This window comes from Stigmatopora argus, chromosome 7 (assembly GCF_051989625.1).
Source record: "Stigmatopora argus isolate UIUO_Sarg chromosome 7, RoL_Sarg_1.0, whole genome shotgun sequence".
NCBI lineage: Eukaryota > Metazoa > Chordata > Actinopteri > Syngnathiformes > Syngnathidae > Stigmatopora > Stigmatopora argus.
In genome coordinates, this window is record NC_135393.1 from 8,462,848 (window position 1) to 8,483,776 (window position 20,929).

At 38.3% G+C, this 20,929-nt stretch overlaps 1 protein-coding gene across 1 annotated transcript in view; it reads right to left on the bottom strand.

Annotated features, from left to right (window-relative positions):
• Window positions 1–20,929, bottom strand: part of LOC144077775 (alpha-1,6-mannosylglycoprotein 6-beta-N-acetylglucosaminyltransferase B-like) — a 73,220-nt gene that overhangs the window by 13,781 nt on the left and 38,510 nt on the right. The window contains exons 8-9 of the mRNA XM_077605757.1: window positions 14,152–14,321; window positions 2,267–2,398 (exon numbers count right to left, since the gene is read on the bottom strand). Of these exons, the coding sequence (XP_077461883.1) occupies window positions 2,267–2,398; window positions 14,152–14,321 (302 nt within the window). The remainder of the gene's footprint in view (window positions 1–2,266; window positions 2,399–14,151; window positions 14,322–20,929) is intronic.

A 20,929-nucleotide genomic window follows, 5' to 3' on the forward strand; every position in this document is an offset into this window, starting at 1 on the left:
CAACTGAATTTGCTATTTACCAGCTAGTAAATTTCCTTTTATGTGCTCAATCCACTCACCTAACCATTTGGTCGACAGTAAAAAAATTGGCAGTGTTTGTGTTGGAGCAATTTCCATCCAAAACAGATTAACTATTTCTCCCGAAAAAAAAAGTAGAATTTTTTGGAATAAACAAGTAAAACCGCCACAGTAATGGAACCACAGAGTACGCAAAGTAGCCTTCTTTTTTTTTTTTTTTTTTTAACTTTACAGCTCTTTTGGTAACAACTCTGGCTTTCAATCGAACAACGAAATGTGATTAAAATTGCGTGTTGCAGAAACTCCAATCTATCAAATTCAGAAAAGTAGCCCATGACTTCAAAAGCCATTGTCGCATCCAACTGTGCTCGATTTATTAGTGTGTCTGTGGGTGGGTATTAACTGCCATCATAAAATAGCTGTGCCCATTCGAGTTTAGATGTTAGAATAGAATGAATTTTATCTGTAATCAGAGGTGTAGAAAATTCATACATTACATTCCAAAATGGAATGATAATTCATTGCAAGTGTTTGGGGGTTAATTTACTCCATTCGGAAAATTTCAAACAAAAATGCGACAGCAAAACATGTAGCTTGGATGATCTGAATGGTGTTTCTGGTGCCAAATCTGTCTAATAAAAATGTATTACAGGGGTTTTCAATGAAAATGATTGGTGAAATTACACCTAAAACGAAACATTAAAATGATAAGAAAAATTACTGCATATTTTAAAATTTATAAAAAATGATCAAATTAGTAGAGCTGACCGTTGAATATTTGTGATTTCAAATCCCCCGGATTAAATTATGATGAATTATTGCTTTTCATTTTAATTTGGGGGAATATTTGCTCCTTTTTCTCTTCATTTCACGCCTCGAAATTTCATAGTGGTGTTTCATCCATGCTTATTCAAAAATTTGGGATTACAAAAAAATGCATTAGATGAGATGAAGACATTTTTTTTGCAATGCATTTTCATGCAGTTACTGGTGCAGTTCAATAATTTGGAGATTTTTTCTAGTCGGGGTTGGGTGGTAGTATTGTCAAAAATACAACAAAATATTGCTTGAGTATCTGGGTGTACTGTACAGAAATAAGTCTAAAATAACGTAGTAATAGGCCTTGGAAAAGTTGCAAAAAAACCCATGTGAGTCTTAATTTTGAATCCACACTATTAATTAAATGTGTTTCTTTTGAGTTCTGCATTCACACATCACCCCCAAATTAATTGTCACAATGTGTTAGAGAAAGCACAAATCAAGTCTCTAAAACCTAACGGAGGACTGCTGTCCGAAGAAAGAAATTAGATTCAGACTGCTGCTGTGTGCTGACATATAGTCTGGGGGATATGTGCGATTGTGTGAATGGAGGAGACATTCACACACACATTGCGGGGGTAAAAGGGAAACAGAAAAACAGGTTGTGTTCAGTGGAGAAAAAAACCCCTTGTAATGCTTATAATTGGATTTTAAAAATACATGTCATGGCTTTCATGGCTGTTGTTGCCACCAGACATGTCCCTGTAGAGGACTTTATTTTTTTGTTTAGTTATTTTGGCTTTTCTCTCCCAACCTCCATTTTGGCTTGTACATTATATAGGTATTCTACTTTGGGCTTTTTGCCTCTATCAAATAGTGTTTTTTTCCCATTTTATATATGGACTAACTACAAAGAACAAATGTCAATTGCTCCCATCATAGCAAAAACATGAAGAGTGTATTGCTAAAAGGATTTTGTTCCCTTGGTCTGTAGTGGCCTACTTTCTAAGATGTTCCACCTCTGTGGAAATGCCAAAAGCTGTTAGGCATGCACTGAAATGTGCAAGTAAAATGCACAAATACATAAGCAGGCACCTACATTTCTGTAATCTCAGTGATATTGTTTTTGCTAGGCATGCTAACTCATCTCTTTTGTCTGGTGCTTTGAAAAATGACTTACTATGGAATATAAAAACAAGGAAATAACAGAAAAATATCAACGCCTCATTCAATAAGAGCACAAAAAGTGGTCACTTCTTGCTGTGTTCAATTAAGCGAGAAAAGGTCCTCTGTTGGCAGGCATGCTGAGTTCATTTCTATTCTCTGCTTTTGATTGTGATAGATGTGCAATTCATTGGACTGGATGTCTTTCGCCATCAGTGCAAAGCGTGAGTTACGGTCGAGGTTCAATTTCACATTCCCAGTGAGCCAAAATAAAAAATTGGGAGAAAGTTATATAGTAGAAAAAAAAAATAATAATAACACTTACTTGTGACGCTTGAGCGAGAGCCCCATGTGTTGCTTCATCTGCTGAAGGCCATGATAGTCGGTGTAGATGAGGTCAAAAGGCAGCGGGCCAGTCAGTGGGCAGCTGCCTCGGCCAGGGGGCACACCTAGGAAGCTGCAACCCAAAATACACATTTTTACAGGGAGATTGTTCATAAAAAATGAAACGACACACAAATCCAAGCATTCATTATAAATGGTATATGCTGTTAATCATGCCTGGTAACCATGTGAATTGTGCAACCTTATTGTGTTGACATGAAAAAAAAAAGTTACATAATCCAATTATCACAGGTTATAACCTTGCAGGCATGTGCTGCTTTGCCTCAAACTGCTGACAGCAGTAAACCAGGATTACATTGAGACTACTGCTGTTTGCTGTGTGTGGTATATTTTGGGTGAACAAAGCTCAATTGCTGCATCAGAAAAACTGAGGTTGGCACAAAACAGTGTTTTTGTTTGACAGATTATGGGAGTGATAAACTGCAGCAAATAAAAAAAAGTAAAACGCTTGTTGTAGATATATTTACCAACGAAAACACCTAGTACAAATAGCTTTCAAATGAAAGATGGTTTCTCAAAGTATTTTACGTGGCAAATTTATTTATACTTCTTATAGTGGAGAATATTTTTGGTACCCTTATAAGATACTCATTAAACTCTGGCTACCATCGATGGCATCAGATGTCCAATCCATTTTGACCGGGATAGGCTAGCGGCAAATGATCGCTGGCAGCCTGCCCAGTCAAAATAGATTGGATGTCTGGCGCTATCAACGAAAAGATTAGCATTTACAGCCAATCCTCTCAGTTTAAATGAATTGGTTATCCATTGTTGTCAATGAATGGTAGGCAGTAAGGTAATTACATATATACTCATTCATCTTTCATACCGAGCAACCTCGTGAGGGTTGCGGGGGTTGCTGAAGCGTGTTCCGGCTGAGTTCGGTTCCGGCTGAGTTCGAGTGTAAGGCAGACTACACCCAAGACTGGTTGCCAGTCAGCCGTAGGGCACACATATATTTCCCCCCCAAAAACAACTCGAGTTACTGGGAACCATAGAGTGTATATCTGTTTTTATTGACTTTGTGTTAATTTGTTTTTTTAACTCAACATTTTGTTGATTTATAACTTTATTTAGCCATGAAAATATGTATTGAGAAAAATAATGGAAAAAAATACTGCAATGATTTATATTTAAGACTGGCGTCCACATTAGTGGACATCAAAGTTTTGGACTTTTGGATGACTGGTATTACTGTGGTCACAAGGAAGGAAGGGCAATTTGAGTTACTTTCATTGGATTGGCAAAAATGGTAAAAGCATTGGTTGGGGATTTGGCTTATCAGAAAACATTTTTTTTTTTAAATTTGTTTTAGAAAATATTGAAAACAGATTCTTTTTGCTGGAATGTGCATAATAAATGTGTTGGCTGTCCTTTTAAGTGTTCTGTTTAAGTTTAGAATCTTAAGAGAGAGTTGACGGGCTATGCAATCTATTCGCAAACTAGTTCATTGTGTGCTGTTCATAACCTGTCAGGGCAATACATACTGGAGCAATTGGGGCATTAATTGCCTTGTTCAAGGGCACTTTGGAAGTACTTAGTGCTAAAAGCTTTGCGAAATGTGCAGTTGGAAAGCAACCACATGAAAAAGAAACTTTAATGAAAGATAGGTAGTTTCCACGAGGCAGTATCATGTGCACAGTGCGGTTGTTTGAATCAAAGCAATGCTAGGAGGGTACTGGCCTTTGGCATTGCATAAAACAACCTAAAGTGATAAAAAGGAAGGGCTGACAAGGACTTGGCTTTTTGGTAACTTACAGGAGGAGCAGATGGCAAATGAATGAAACATCACTAATTTGTTGTTGTGTGACGTATGTGTGTGTGTGTGTGTGTGTGTGTGTGTGTGTGTGTGTGTGTGTGTGTTTACTAAAACATGCAGCTGGGGCTGACACATCTCCATTACAAAATACATCAATGCTGCATAAATTCCCACTTTTTGGATTGTGTGTCCGTAATCAAGGAAGGTGCACTGAACGTTGTCATATTTTTATGACTCATCTCTGAATGAACACAGCCAGCTCCTCTCACTTCAAATGCACTGGATATAGATCACCATCATTGGAAGTGAATTAAAAAAATGGCAAATAACAATTTTTTCCACATACAGAATTATTACGGTATGGACCAACAAGTATAACCCATGATGAATGCAAGAAAATATTCAAGCATAGATGAAGAACCAGCACACAATACCTTTCTGGTTACATCTATAGAACTATTAAGGTAGGGACCAACAAGTATAACCCATGATGAATGCAAGAAAATATTCAAGCGTAGATGAAGAACCAGTACACAACACCTTTCTGGTTACTCTTCATTGGCAGTCTATTCTTTCTATTGTTGGTGACGACTGAAAAGCAGTGGAGCTGAGGAAACTAGATTGAATAGCTGTCTTACAGTGAGGAGTGTTCAACACAAACCACAGCTCCTTTTGTATTTGCCTTTTGTTAAATCTTGGCGGAGGGTAAACAAATGTCTCACACCTGGTGCAAACCTAATGAAGAATGTCCAAACACATTCTGGCATACAGTACGACATTGACATTTAAATGTTCCTGTGTTTATTCCATTTAGTATTTGACCAACAGATTGGTGGAACACTTTTCTACCTGAATTAATTGAAATACAGCATATACTGGAGAAACCAGTTAGAGTTCTACTGTACGAGACACAAGATGCTAATAAGACCATTCCCTTTGACGTGGTCATGAAACCAATAAATCCGATAACATGGCAAATAGATTTGAATTAAAAAAAATAGAAGAATGAAAATGGAAATTTCCGTTTTGCTGTTAAAATTATGGTGCAGTGGGCTGGATTCCGGCTCGGTGTCATAGTGAGTGCGAATGGTTTTCTGTCTCTGTGTGCCCATTGTGACTGTGACCAGTTTGGGTGTAGTCTACCTTCGCCCAAAGTCACCTGGGATCAGCTCCAGCACCCCGTGACCCTGACAAGGATGGGCGGTGTTGAACATGATTGAACGAATGCTTTGCTGGCACCATCCCAAGGTGACAAATCCATTTTTCCTCTTTAATTTGTCAGTATTGAGTTGGGGATGAAGGGAAAAAACATGCATATTTAATTTGTTGAATTTTAAATTCCTGTGAAAACGCTTAGGTTTATGATTACTGTCGGATTACATTTTACAAGTACGACAGCTTTAGCTCGGAGCGGATGATTTTTTTCCCCCGTATCATTTGTTGTGAAACACATTGATTTTGAGTATAGGGGTTAAGAAGAGAAGACTGTGTTTGACCCTGACAGTTCCACTGTACTGCTAATAACTGGAATGACATTGTTCCTGTCCAGAAGCAGTCGATGAAAGACTGATAAGTGAAATGGTGACAAGTCTGGCGAGCTAATGCCTGCGTTAGCACAAAATATCCAACACTTTTATGATGAGGTTTCGATCTCCAAGAAAATCTGTCTGGCTTTTTTTCCTTCTTAAAAAATTTACAGCACATGGAAAAAACATTTTGGATAAACTATAACACCATTATAATTTTTCAGCAAATGACTGATTTAAATGTAAGAACAGTAAGGACTGTAAATCGCAAATACGTCGAAGAACATACTCTTTTTACTTTCAAATAACCTTTATAGAGTTTAATGTATTTGCATGTTAATATTTCATTATAATTACTTAAACAAAACATTGTTGCCCCCAAATACAAACACCCGAGCCTGAGCAAAGTGTGTTTGTGTGTGTGTTGACAAAGATTGCTGGGAAAACCAACGCCTGGAAAAAATATGTTTAATCAAAATGCTCCTGGTACAACACAGAATCAGTGATCGTCACAACGCACACACACAAACCCACACAACCTCACACATCCCTCTTCATGAGCATAATCTAACATTCATACATGCGTGTAATCATCCATTTCCACATGCTCCTCTGATTACACCAAAGAGATAGCAATCTGTACGCATGGCAAAGATTCTTTAATTGACACATACACCCATGCACACAGACTGATAGAATGAGAACCCCTGCTGACCGGCTTCAGCTATCAAGCGAGACAGGTAGCTGTGGATCAGGCAGCCGCGAGGCATCATAAAAAACAATTCACAAAAGAGAGAGTGAAGTAGAGCGAGCGGGAGGGATGAAACTCAGATGAAAGATAAGAGAGAAGAGGGATGAGGTTAAAATGAAATAAAATAAACACTCCTGTCACAGATAATAGAATTGTAAGATGCAGAGCTACCTTGCAGAGGGGTGAATAGTATGATCGGGTTGGGGGGGCAAAGGTTTTGCTTGAAAAGAGGAGGCCAAGAAAGGGAAAATATTAAAAAAGGGACTGAATGATATCAGGAGGAATGAAAATCTGCTAATTTAGGGCGAGATCATGAAAAGGAGAAAACAGGATAGCAAAGGCTGGAGAAAACTTCGTTCATGACAACTGGCACGTACACAATGATGAGGCGCTTGAGATCAAATGCAGCCTCTGCTGAAAAAAAGCCTGCATGCATTTAGCTATTTTTAAGAGGCACACAAATGGAGGAAAACTCACACATAACAGTTATTAGGACAGTTAGTATGCTTCGTTTGATATAGTATGTACCTTGCTATAGTGGTTGCACTTGGTCTGCCGAATCTCATTCTCTCAAGCAGTAGGGCAACTACAAGTTGGTGTTCCGCAGCAAAACAAAAACAAAAATCGCTGTGGTTCCATTTGGAGTAGGCGAAAGTACCACCACCAAATTGAAGGCCAACGTCCCTACTCTGTCAACATTTAGGACCTGTTGGCTTTCTTCAACAGATTTGGCGTCAAGGTTTAGAGGTCATTGCAGCTGACTGCTCTCTTTCAAGTTAATCCGGAAAACACTGCCCTCAGCCAACACCACAAGTCTTGCTGTGACTGCATTTTGTCATCACATGAACCGGAATCCAAGCACATGAATGAACTATGTTAAGAAATGACTCCAAATTGGATGCTAGGGTCAGAGTGTAGAGACGGAGCAAAGAGAAAACTTCGCTGATTGCTGCGCTGAATAACATCATGCAGTAGAGGGAGTGTGACAGCATAGGTCAACATCTTCCTCACTGAAAAATATCAAGCCTTTATATAATTGGAGGCAATCTAAAAGCAAAGAGTACTTAAAATGAAATTTTGCAACCAGTTTCAACCCTATATCTCTTCAGTCTAGTTGGGAAGGAAACTATCATCCTACATGACAACACACCCTTAAAGAAGGATGTTTGTGGCAAACAGTATAGGGTGTACCTCACATCCTGCCAATAGTCTGACAGAGAAGGCTTCAGAATCCCCCATAGCCATTCTGAGAATAAACTGCATGGATTATCGTTGGATGGGTGCTTATTTCTTCAAGTGGACAAATGCTCCCAGTGACTAGTAGTGCCGGGTGACCTAATTGAGGCACTGATTAGAGTGGAGGCCACTATTTGAGTATGGCTAGGAGAACATTATCTTAAACAGTATGGTAGTCTCACATACTGTAGGATACAAATCCACTCTGTAAGATGCCACAAACACTTGTGAACGAATGATAGCTGTTAAACTGATAGCACAGGCGGATGAAGTGGGAGCATACGAAAGCATGTGCATGAATGTTGAGGTACAAACACTCAATAGGAAGTCATGTCAAGTTGAGTGAGTGAACACATATATACACGCGCACATAGACATACAAGAACTTTACTTCACCATAATCGGACATCTTAAAGCTTCACCCTGATGAGGGACGCGAGTTCAGTATCTCACCAAAAGTGACCTGACGTTGGCTCTAGTAAAATAAGTGCTTCAGAATCATTTCGATGGAAGATTCTATTTACCATATGGATACATCCATGGGCCTTCTGAGGAGACTTCACTGCACAGCTCCCATGCCGTGTTGGCACTAGTACTAATTTGCAATGTTCAGCGTTGTGAGACACACACACAAACTATCTGGCCTTCACATGTTACCAGATCACCAGAGTAGTAGTTTATTGGAGTGGATTGGATAACTTTATTCATCCCGTATTCAGGAAATTCCGTTGTCACAGTAGCAAGAGGGTGAGAATGCAGATATAGGAAAGCCATTTTAGACATAAATAGATAGGTAATAAGTAAGTTAATAAATAAAATAAATACATGAATAAATAAGCGTGTTGCTGAAATATATATATATATACACATACACATACATACATTTATATATACACATGCATACATACACATACATACCTATATATAAAAGTATATATACATGCATACATACACAAAGATGTATTCAGATTACTCAGAAGTAGTAAGATACCACAAAAGTGGAGTTAGTAGTGAAAATAACAACAACAACAACAACAACAGTGGTCGTTCTGCTAATGAGCTGAATTGTTTTAGGTGTCAGGACAAATACGGTATGGTAAGTTAAATTATTAAAATAATGAATGCTTATTTCAAGGTATATGCTATTCTAAACATAACTGAATCTAACAAAAGGCAGGGCTGTTGCACTCGAATACATCAAAAGCCTCATACCATGGAAATGGAATAAAATAGGGACAATATCAAAGCATTTGGTGAAGACAAGGCTTTTGGTTATCCCTTGCTAATGGAAAACACAAGTACGTAAGATTAAACTCACGTCTCTCGGCCTGTCTACATCCTGTTGTTTTTAATCATCTTCTCTTTCCTCCTCCCCAGAGGCCATCAAATGAAAAATATCGCTAAAATGCAAGAAAGGAGACTGATGAAGAGAAAATGTTGGCACCAGAGCACTGTTGGCTACTGTTTCTCATTTTCAAGCAAAAAGATGGAAAGGGTATGATGAAATATAGAATTGCAGGCATTCCAAGGAGCATGGGTGTCAAATTCCAGGCTCGAGGGCCAGATCTGATCTACCACATCATTTTCTGTAGCCTGTGAAAGTAACAGCTTGGACATCATGTCTCTTTAGAAAACGTTTATAATATTGTAGGAAATAATAAAATGAACAGTTGCGCAAAAACCCAAGAAAATAAAAAAAGAAACAAAATAAAAAAAGAATGTCCTGTTTTTCATTTTTGTTGCTTCTGAATTGGTGGCCAACCAGTCGCAGGGGTAATTAAATTAATTAATAATAATAATAATAAAAAATATAAAATAACATTAGAAAGATATTAAAAAGACAATCTGAATGGAAAAAAAGAATGTCCTGTTTTTCATTTTTGTTGCTTCTGAATTGGTAGCCAACCATTCGCAGGGGTAATTAAATTAATAATAATAATTAAAAATATAAAATAACATTAAAAAGATATTAAAAATACAATCTAAATGGAAAAAAAGAATGACAAATAAGAAAATGGTGCCAAACAATTAAATCAACAATGTCTCTAAACAATGTATTGATGATAAAATTAGTTATTTTGAATTAAAGTTTGTTTAAATTCATTTGATTATAAATTTGCTGTTAAATAGTTGATTTACTGTGGCAACTCTGGTTAGCAGGCATAATTGCCCTCTGATGGAAACCATGACTACGATGGTGTCCTGCGGCAAAGAGTAGTTTGACACCACTGCTTGGTCTTCCCCTCATTTAGAGAGGGGCACTCTGCTGCACTTTATATATGGCGTGTGTGTGTGTTTCAGTCTACCAAATGTTTAAAGCAAGACTGGAGGTAATGAAAGGCAGTCAGAATTGGGAAAGTTGTTAACAAGCACATTGATTTGAGCCCGAGGGGAAACAAAAGGCCAAACATGCACAAAACTAAAGAAGAAACAAAAGGAGAATGTGAGTGAGAAACATAAAGGTTGGGGTAAGAGAAGTGAGGTGGATAAGGAAATAGCATGTTCTCTCCTTGCTTGTGTGGGTTTTCTCCAGGTACTCCGGTTTCTTCCCATGTCCCCAAAAACATGCATAGTAGGCTGATTGCAAACTCTAAATTGCCCCTAAGTAGGAGTGTGAGCGCGAATGGTTGTTTGTCTCATTTCCCCTGCAATTGGCTGGTCACCAAATCAGGGTGTCCCCAGGCTATTGCCCAATGTTTGCTGGGATAGGCTCAAGACCCCACAACCCTTGTGAGAATAACGGAAAATGAATGAATCCCTGCAAATATACACAAGGAACTCAGTGGGAGGTTAAAGGGGGGAAAAGTGTTTCTTTTTGGAACTATTACTTTGTTTGATATTTTACAAATTATAATTTGCATTGCAATTCAAAGTGCATCGAAAATGCCTAAAATTTAATTTTCACGCTTTTTAGTTGATTATTTTTTGTTTTCTTGTGTTATACTTGTATAATGACAATAAAAGCATTCAATTCGATTAAGTTCAATGTTTTTGACACATCGCAAAGACACGGACTACAATCGTACTTCAATTACATCAAGCTTACAGCGCATACAGTTTAACCAAAGAATTATCCCTGAGAACTGTGAAAGTGTACTGCAGTACTTTCTGCATCATAATCCTCAGTTTCAGGCAGGTTAATAACAATTACAACTGCTACCAGATCTGTGGCATAATATAATGAAGATATGAAAGTCAACTCCTCTGTTTTTGCAAGTTTGTCAAGGTGGGGTTGAATTATGAAAACTTCTACGAGCCAGCATTTGTTTTTGGTGAATTTTTAAAAATAGATTAAACACAACCACATCTGCAGTTGCTTCCCGAAACCTCCAGAGGTCTCGAAGGTAAAAAGCTTTAGAAATTTCAGCACGCATTCTCATTGTTTTTACATCACAAACCAGGAGTTGTTTATCACAAATGAATACTAATTGAAATGAGCCAGAAACCTTTAAGCAATGCTTCAATGAATTTTAAAGTTTTCATACCAACACTTGTTTGGGCCATTAAGGAGTTGAATACATTTATAATGTATCTAATTTTATAAATTTAATGGGAATGCAACTTCTTTGCCAGGAATCCTTGGTGCCGGTAAACAAAACATTCCATTTTCTAATTATATGAAAATAACTCAGTGAAGCGATGTCTAAAACTATCCAAAAGAATAATAGTCAGGGAAAGCCTCAGGGAGAGCATTGAATGAATGAAAAAAGTAAAGAGCGGAATGATGAATGAACCTGATGTTTTTGTCTGCAAAAACACAAGACATGAGTTAGCCTCAGTTCAGTTGACCGCGAGCTGGAGCAGCTGGAGTATGACAGAGCAGGTGTGGATTCGTCTCCACTCGCCCTCGCACTAATCCATCTGGGGTGCCTTTGAAATCTAATTTACAGCAGCGTTATCCCCATCACGTTACTCTCCGTGCGCCCACATTGTGAGAAATGCGCATTCAGCGCAAAAAGGTCATGATGGAAAAATTGTGTCCAGCGATGTCCAAACAAGTTAAAAGAAGCAACCTCATTCTTCTCTGCCGCATAATAAAGGACATTCCAAAATGAATAACCGATGTCCCAGCGATTGTTTAACACAAAGATGCAATATTGGCACTTTTGAACAAAAAGGATGCCGACTCAGCAGCATGCTTTTCACTGCCTATTCTTATATGGAATTTATGTATGGTCATTTTCTTCTCATTTTAACCATGAGTACAATAATGAGATGTGGGATTGAAACCTATTATATAAATACATTGCATGATTTAACACATGCATAAAACTTTGTATTTATCACATAGCTTTGTTCCACCCTGCTTTGCTTCCTAATAGACAAACGATACCCTAAAAATATGTTCATAACATAGCTGCATACATACATAGTAACAGCTTATGTTAACAATACGTCCTATCTAGTATTGTAGTAAAGACCCTGAGCACTGAGACGTGTAGCAAAAAGCAAGTTCTAATGGAGAGTAGAGGCCAAACAAAGTCCAAGGCAGCGTGGTTCTATCATTCTGACAAAGTTTAATAGAAATACTGAAACATTTTCAGTTAATGGAGAGTACTTTTTGCATTTATATGTGTTTTTAAAGTGCTTCAGAGTAGTTCAGTTCATTGATTAATAAACCAATGGTGTTACTGCCATGTAAGGCCGCTACCAACCCACTGGGGCTCATTGTCTTGCCCTAGGACACTAGACAACGGTCAACCGTTGACAATTTTACCCAGAAATCGAACTTCTGATCCTTCAGTCCTAGGACATCTCGAACTAACAAATTCACCACAGCCGCCCTTTTTGTGTTATACACATAGTATAATGGAGAGTGTCTCTCAGCTCTCGCCACCAATTGATGGTTTGAAATCCAGCCTAGACTGCTCAAAGATTGGGTTTTTCTTTGAAACTGTAGCAGATGTCTGAGTATGGTAACAGTGCATAATGTAAAAGACACAGCCACCTGATAGCCCTCAGGGCCAGGGCACAAACTTGCTAATCACCCCCTTAGTGGCCAATTACACGTAAACACTGCACCTTCGACAGTCTTTCACCACACAAACAGCCAAGTTGGTTTTACCCACAAACTGTAAATACCGTACATAGAGCATCACTTGTGAACGACATAGTAAGAAAACGGCAAATCTTGAATGCCTATAGGTTGAGGGCAGCTACGCATGCTCCCAAAACAACATAATACGCTGAGATTGTGTACAATAAATAATCGATTTAAAGTGAGACTTCAAGCATTCATAACAACTACAAAGGCAAAGGTCGGGAATAAATAGCACTGTGATTGCTCCGTAATTCGTAAGGCTCCAAGTCAGACAACAGTGTGTTCCCTCAAGACATCATTATATTGATCTTAACTTTATACCATTTTCATTGCAAGAATCGATAGTGACAGGACGACAAAGACAATTGGAGCGACGAATAAAGGATTCTAAACCACAATGTGTAAATCGCCCTCTTTTGCGCTCGGTTGATAATACAAGCGAGGATGGAAGCGCTACACATCCGTCATCTATCATCAGGATGTGAGCAGCTCCACAAGCCGGGTGATTGATGACATTTACGGCAGGAAAACAGATTTTGAATAGAACTTACAAAGCCAAACCATGGGGATCTTTCTACCCCCTGTCCCTGCAAGTTATATTTACATCCATCATTCAATCTTCTGAACGCTTGGGAGTTGGCACAAAAACTGTTCATGTCAGCAGAAACGTTTAGGCATGCTGATGCAGGGCACACAAAACGACACGTGCTGATGGCATCACGCTGACAAGATGCCGCAAAAGTCGATGCCGATCGTTATGGTGATGAAAACAGTGAAGGATAGTACGCATACTATGACTAACCTATCCCAGAAAAAGGGATAGCTATGACAAAAGCAAATATAGAACAAAGTGTGGAGTCTGTAAGGCAATGGCGATGACAGGAGGAGAGCAAAATGGCATTGCTAGTCACAGCTGTCATGACTGGTCATTTTGAATGCCCCGGTCAAGTGGCTATACTAAGATAACAAAAATGCATCTATAGTTGGGACTCGTGATTCTTGCTCTTGCATTTGTTTGTCTTTTCAGCCACCCCAGTTTGAATGCATTTGACAGCTATGGCAGTTGATGGCGTCAGATATTCAGAAGATTCGATAAGAATTGGAATTCAAATGGGGTTTAGAGAAAATGGTCATATCCGCACATGCTTCACATATGTTAACAATAGCAATGACGCATAGAATGGCCAAAATGCCCTAGACGACACGTCTGGATGTTCACTTTGCCAGAAAGTAAAACTTCCTCTATCAGAAGTATTGGACAGGATCCTGTATTTTGGAATTTCAGTAGACCCGGAGCAAATTGCAACCTTTGTGAGTTCTCATTATTTCCTAATCGGGGCTCTCATTCCAGTGATCAATTGAACACGCAAAGGCTAATTGGGCAGGTAGATTAACAGTGCTACATTTTGGGCCCCGAGGGGAAACCAAACCAAGAGGCCATAAATTTCAACGCAGTAAATGGCAACGAATAAGTTAAATGTTGGAAAAGTACCTCTGAAGCTCCTTGAGAGACATGGAGATCTTGAGGTTGTGTCCTAAAACATGGAGTGTGGTGAGGATGTCGGCCCACTGGACCATCTCTCCGAGAGGACCTCCTTTAAGCACCTTTGGGCTAAAAACATCGCCAGACTCCTCTGTTAGGAACCCCACGTGGATAAGGATCTACGAGAGAGCACAGAAACATATCCTTTTTGGTTTCTTCCTTGTGTGACTAAATCATGTCGTATGAAATTTCCCGAATACAGGATGAATAAAGTTATCTAATCATAGGAGGTAATATCAAAAGCAAGAACTCAGTTAGTGGCCACAAATTGCATATTTACTCTTAACGAATTGTGTGCACTGGTGTGTCGCGTGTGATTTTCTAAGATTGTGATCTTTCTCAGGGATCCCACATATTATCACTTTTTTTTTAAATAGATTTATTCACCCAATCAGATGGCAGGCCGTGTGTGCAAAAAGCTAGAAAAAGTGAGTAGGAATAGAAGACAAAAAGAATTAAGAAGGTTACAGAAAAGAACTCTATCCCGCCACAAATTTTAACGATGTGTGCAAGTGCTTCAAATCCATGTTTCACTAAATAAATCAAATTCCAGACAATCGGTCCTGAAGCTGGGAAAATGAACTGCACCGCAGTTGCACACATTAGGGAGTAGGTTGCCCTCAATTAGTAGATCAGCTTCCACATCAGCTTTTTCCAATTTATTATAAGTCAAAATATTTACTAGCTATAAGATGAGTTAAGGAAATGTATTAAATTACTGCTTAGACTAACGCACTAATTAAGCAAGGTCATATTCTTGTCGAAACCTGATTATGACTCTGATTCCCACTAATATAACTGGAGTAAAAATTTGACCATACAAAACACAAAAAGTTGACTGTTGAAAAGTAAGTATGATTATCGACATCTGAAAAATGACTAAATCATAGAAATTATGAAGCTTAATTGACACAATTGCTTGGCAAATTACATTAATTTGCAGATACGATCACGCTTCATGTCCAACATTTGTTATTCCAAATTCTAATAGTTGCAGCTCTTGATCTTCACCCATAATTTCTAACTGCACAATGAAAAGATGATTTAGAAAATTATTATTCCAGTATTCATATAAATGATCAGACTCAGTTCATTGAAAGTTAAGCTGCTAATGTAATGACATTGGGGATTAGAAAAATAAGAAATTCAGTTGGAAAAACTAATTTTGGCTTAGTGAATACAACATCATACTTAAATTAGAAAAATCGAATCAGTGCAGTTGCAAGGCTGCACAATGTATGCATGTATCAATATCCATTTGACCATTCCATCAAATTATATTCTTTCTTTTGCATAATGATCACATCCCAACAGAACAAAGCAACTTGTTGCATTTAAGACTGGATTAGACTGGGCCATGTCCTAGCCTTGCTCTACAAAGTAATCCTGATTAGCCAATGCGGCATGAACACTGCCCGCAGCTCGCTGGCACGCAGGACGCATTTCTCTAAGTGTGTATACTTAATGAGCATCAGCCCAGGGGATTGTTCATATTGTTGATGGTTCTTAAATCAACCTCGTGCTATGCTGTCCGGCTGCTTTTATGATCATCTGATTTGTTGTGGCACCGACAGCTTTGAATTATTGACAGTTGCAGTAGACCCTTTAAAGCCAATGTTCTTGGAGTTTTGTTGTGCAAAAACATATGACACTGAACGCCATCATGCAAGCCTCTGCGTATCTCATGCAGCTGATCAATAATTGTATGTACAGTAGTATTAGTTGATTTAAAGGAAGAGGAAAGCCTTGGATTAAGTGCATTCCAACAGAAAGAATGTTGTTAAACAATTTGAATGATACAAACAAACCATCGTTTTATATTTGTTGAATAGTTGAGAAAAAAAACGTCACTAAATGGAGTATTGGCAAAAAATTGCTGTGAGCAGACATTTTTAGATGCCAAAAAGGTTTGTCATATTTTGGTTAGTTCACTTGTGATGTCAGTTAAACCTAAAACGCAGATTTTACATGCGAAAAAAGTACATAGAGATAAGCAGAAGGCAGTGACAGTATGCTACCGTCCTTGGTTTTTGGCTGTACAAACAGGAGAACCGGTATTCGACATCCTACATGTGAGCCAAGCTGAGGTCGGTGTGCTGCGAGGGCTGCGGGTGGCCACGAGGGCAAGGCATATGTGCGGTTGGAAGTAAGGTATTAATATTAATTTTTGCCTATAAATGCTGCGGGAGGTCGCGCCGTAGTTAAATGCCACTTTCATTATAAATGCTGACGAGTTAAACACTGCAGTCACTGCTGGCCGAAAAAGGGGAAAAAAAGAAAGATCAAGAAGGAGAAAAAAAGATGCCTCACTGATGGCAAATTTGCAAAATGTGAAACAGTCTTAGTCCAAGTCCAAAACTCAAAAAAAGGAGAGGTATTATAACTTTAGGACTATTTTTATTTATTTCATAACTCTGTTCCATATTTATCAACGTTTACATGCTGTGTCTGTAGCCTCTTGTGCAGAGTCCACAGACAAGAATATTTGTTGTTGACATGTAACGGTGTATAACATAAGTATGTAAATATGATAAACGATTCGTCGCGACATTGATTTCTTGGTCTTTGTTTTTTGGACATGGCGATTCGTCTCCCAATGAAGACACTATTTCTTCGCCCGGCTCAAGTTGTGAGCCTGGAGCTGGGCAGCTTTTGTTTTCCAACACATTAACTTGTGAAAGACTCATCGTTCAAACTATCCGAGTTAGGAACTACATATATCATTTTATTTTGCCTTGCAGCCCAAAAGTGATGAGCCTTCTGTGGCTTTCTGACTTATCCTGGCAGGCAGTCCGTAAGTTACTTCCAGCACAAAGGAGCTTGGGTTTAACTGATGTCACATTCGTCCAAAAATGGCAGCTCAAATGAGTTTTGTGATTTTCTGTTTAAACATTATTTTCTCCGTTATCATAGTTCTAAGAAATTTGTGCTTCTTTGAGCAACCATTTCTCATATAAAGGTCAAATACACTAAATCTCTTGAGTTGAATTTGTTGCATGATGAAACTTTTAACTAAATATACTCAAAAATATTCCCTTTTAAAATTAAAATGAATCCCAATGATCTTTTCCTGCACATGATTCATAACACATCACTTAATTTCAAGCTGTCGGTGTAATATAAAAAAAAATTGAAAATACTACTAGTTTGAAGCTATATTTCACTCATTCAGTACTACACAGTTCTTTGCACTTTCGGTATTTTCAAGAATTACCTACAAAACTGTATAGATAATTATTTGGAAACAATTTTCAACTGAATTAATTTTATCGGAAATTTAAAATAATACATAAAGCATGTTGAATATTGTCAAACATGGGCTAAAATAAGATTTAAATACAATAACTGTTCATGAAATGTTCTTACCTGATTGTTACCAGTAGTATGTTAGTATTCTCAAGGAAAAATGAGCTGTATTGTTTCCCCCCCCTCCAAAGGCCTTTTGGAATCCTTTTACAGTCTGCTGATGGTGTTTGAACAAAATATAGAATTCATTTTTCAATGGAACAACTGCTGCCAACAAACGAGCGTGAACGACATATGTAAAACCTCACAATTCTGCCCACTACTGTCAGCTCACATCTTATTTTTATGAAGCATTGGACAATAGTGCACATGGGTGTAAGCAGCAGTAGTCAAGCTCCACCGAGAATCCAGCTGGCGTGAAAAAAATGCCAGATTTAATAACCCGACTCTATTAGCTCATGCTTCATGAAAAAATAAGTATAAGTGAATTTTAATTACAGTTATGGTGGCAGATGGCAAGAGTGACAACCCGTGGCAGCAGAGGTACTACTTTTCACGCTTGGCCGGAGAGACGCCACGCGGTGAGGAGGGATGGCAAAAAAAGTGGGAAAGAAATGTGGAAACGTTGCAGGGAAGAAATCAATTTTAAGAAATGGTAAACTAGAAACTACGCGTACGTGCGTTATATTGATTTAAAATGAAAACATCAACATATGCATATCTTATTTTCATGCCCGTTGTGCAATATGGGGGAACAAAAATTACTGTGGCTAATCTCTACTCCCATTTTTTTTTCAAATAAAGAAACAAGTCAGAGAGAAAAAAAGGAAGACAGCAAAATCCCACTGATATTTTTAAGTATTGAAAAAAATAGCCTCATGTTTCACAAGTGCTTATTTTTACATAATATCAACATTATTATGTCTTACGATGTAGCAGCACGGCCCAAAATAACACAAAACTTTACGGTCATTTTAACCTCACTGCATGTCCGGGTGAAAGTATTTCAAGTTAAATCATGTGCATCTAATTGAACATGATAAGAGTCCAAATCTAATAAATAAAGTCCTTGTGCAAGCCTTCTACTCTGTTGTACTAAACTAATAATTGTGAATGTTTGTTTGTGGAACCTCATTGAAGGTCAGGACAGTCTGATGGAATTGCACAGGTGGCAACACAAGCTGGCACTGTCAAATGACACTACACCATTACGCTAGCCTACTTCGATCTTGTTTTTACTTTATAAGTCTTGGCCATTTTTCAATATCAGGTGTGGCCATACAAATTAGGGCAACACCAGCCGCCTTGACAATTCTAGGCAAAACACATCAATTGCCGGCAACAGGCATCTTCAACCTTTCAAATTTGTATTTTAGACCTTTCAGGAGATTTTGGGACAATTTTAGACATGTTAGGTCTTAAATTCAAATGAACAAATGTAATTACTTCTGTTTAGGATTTTCAAGTTCTCTGTGATTAATGTGTACTAGAACAGATCAGCCTGAGGTTAGGCAAGTCTCCAAAGAGCAGATTCTTGAATATACAAAACATAATAAGCTTGGAAGGATGCTTTAATGTCACTTCATAAAAGAAAAAGTGAAAATCAAAAGTAGTAAGAGACTACACTGCAACTGCTTGGGCAATAAATGTTAGTTCTTTAAGCCTCAAATGAATTCTGTGGTCTCATGACACAATGGAGGGAAACAGCAATTTAAAATGCCCGCTCTATAATATTCTCCAGGTTGACCCTGGCTTTTATTAACTTTACTTTTCTATACTTTCTAACACACTTTCCCCAGACACTTTTCATAGTTTTATTTAGAGGATGGACCTTCACATAGACAATAATTTTCTGCGTGCCAGCATCTCAGTTCGTTATCCTTGATATATAATATCGCAGAAATGCTGAATATTGCATGTACTCATTCCCTGCCTTACTTTTCAGTAAAAAAAAAAGATGGTCTTCCATGAGTTATTGTATTTACTTTGGTAGTCAAACCTTTGCCATGAACGACCAGGTTTATTTCAAGTGAAAGAACTTGATTAAAAGTCATTTAAAATAAAATAAAAAATGAAATACATCTACCTTTGTGTAATAAAAACACCTCATAATAAAACCTACTCTCAACCAACAACCACTGCCACCAACCCAATCTCACACAAGCCTCCACTTGCAATGACTGTGATGAACCGCCCCCGACAGCAAGGCTCACCCGCACAAAAACGACGACATCTGCTTGGGAGATAGCGGTGACTCATTGTTAGGCGTTTAGGCTCTTCAGGCAGCTATGATGGGGTGCAACAAAGCACCACAATGCACCGCAAGAAAGGCAAACATCAATCACAGTGACAGGCAAGTAGGGCTACACTTGTTAACTAACTTTAGGAAGAAAATTAGGTCTGGATAGACACAAAATGTGCTTAAGAACTGCTTTATCACAGGAGCATGTTCATTCATCTTTGTTTTCTGGACTTAAACCTAATGAAGCTACAGCGCAGTGAGGCATTCCATCTTAAAATGCAGTGTTTACAGAAAGTTTGGGGCTTATTTTGTTTTAACTGACCTTTTAGATCAAGTCAACCTTCAAATGACACCCCAAGGTCCATTGCTTAAAAGGTTTTTAACAAATGCAGAAGCCATCAAGCTTCTGCTCTCTCCTTTCACTTGCTCCATTTAGTTGTCCTTAATTCGTTTTCTACTGTGCCTTCTTTACGACCATCCATTGTTCCTCTTTTTTTTTCTACACTGGCAGCGGTACAGCTTCCCATCTTTCGTCATAATCACCATCATTATCATCACCGTCGTCATCGTTTGTGACCTCCTTTCGTTTCATCGCTCAGCTATCTCTCAGGCCTTTTCTTTTTGTCTTTACGTTCTTACGATATTGTTCTGGCATGTGATATATATTAGAGCTCAAATTGGATCATAGTAACATTTTTTTTCTATTCATCCATAGCTATATATTCATACATATATCCATTCAGTGCTTATCCTCACAAGGGTTGCGGGGCACTGGAGTGTAGTCTGCCTTTCGCCTGGGGTTGGCTGGAATGGGCTCCAGCACCCCCTGACAAGGATAAACCTTGTTGGAAATGAATGAATAAATATATTAAGAGTCACTTGCCTGATGATAAGCAGTATTGAAAATTGATGGATAGTCACAAAGGGCTCCAGCACTTGTGAGGATAAGTGGTTTGGAAAATGAATCAATATTTTAGTCTGCCTATGGTTTTACAATCCTATTTTAAGATAAAATCCTTTGGGAATTTGACTATTCCCTCTTGTTTTTTAGTATTTGTTTTGTGCAAGTGTTTATTATGCAGTTGCATGGTCTTGCAGAGTTTGGAATTGGTGCACCACAAAAACAAGACAGAGATAAAAAGTCGTTGCGCAGAATTTGGGTGAGAAGGCAAATAGAGGAGGTCATAACCGGTTCACAGCATCTATCCATCATCTACCAGTTTATCTCATGCGAGAGGG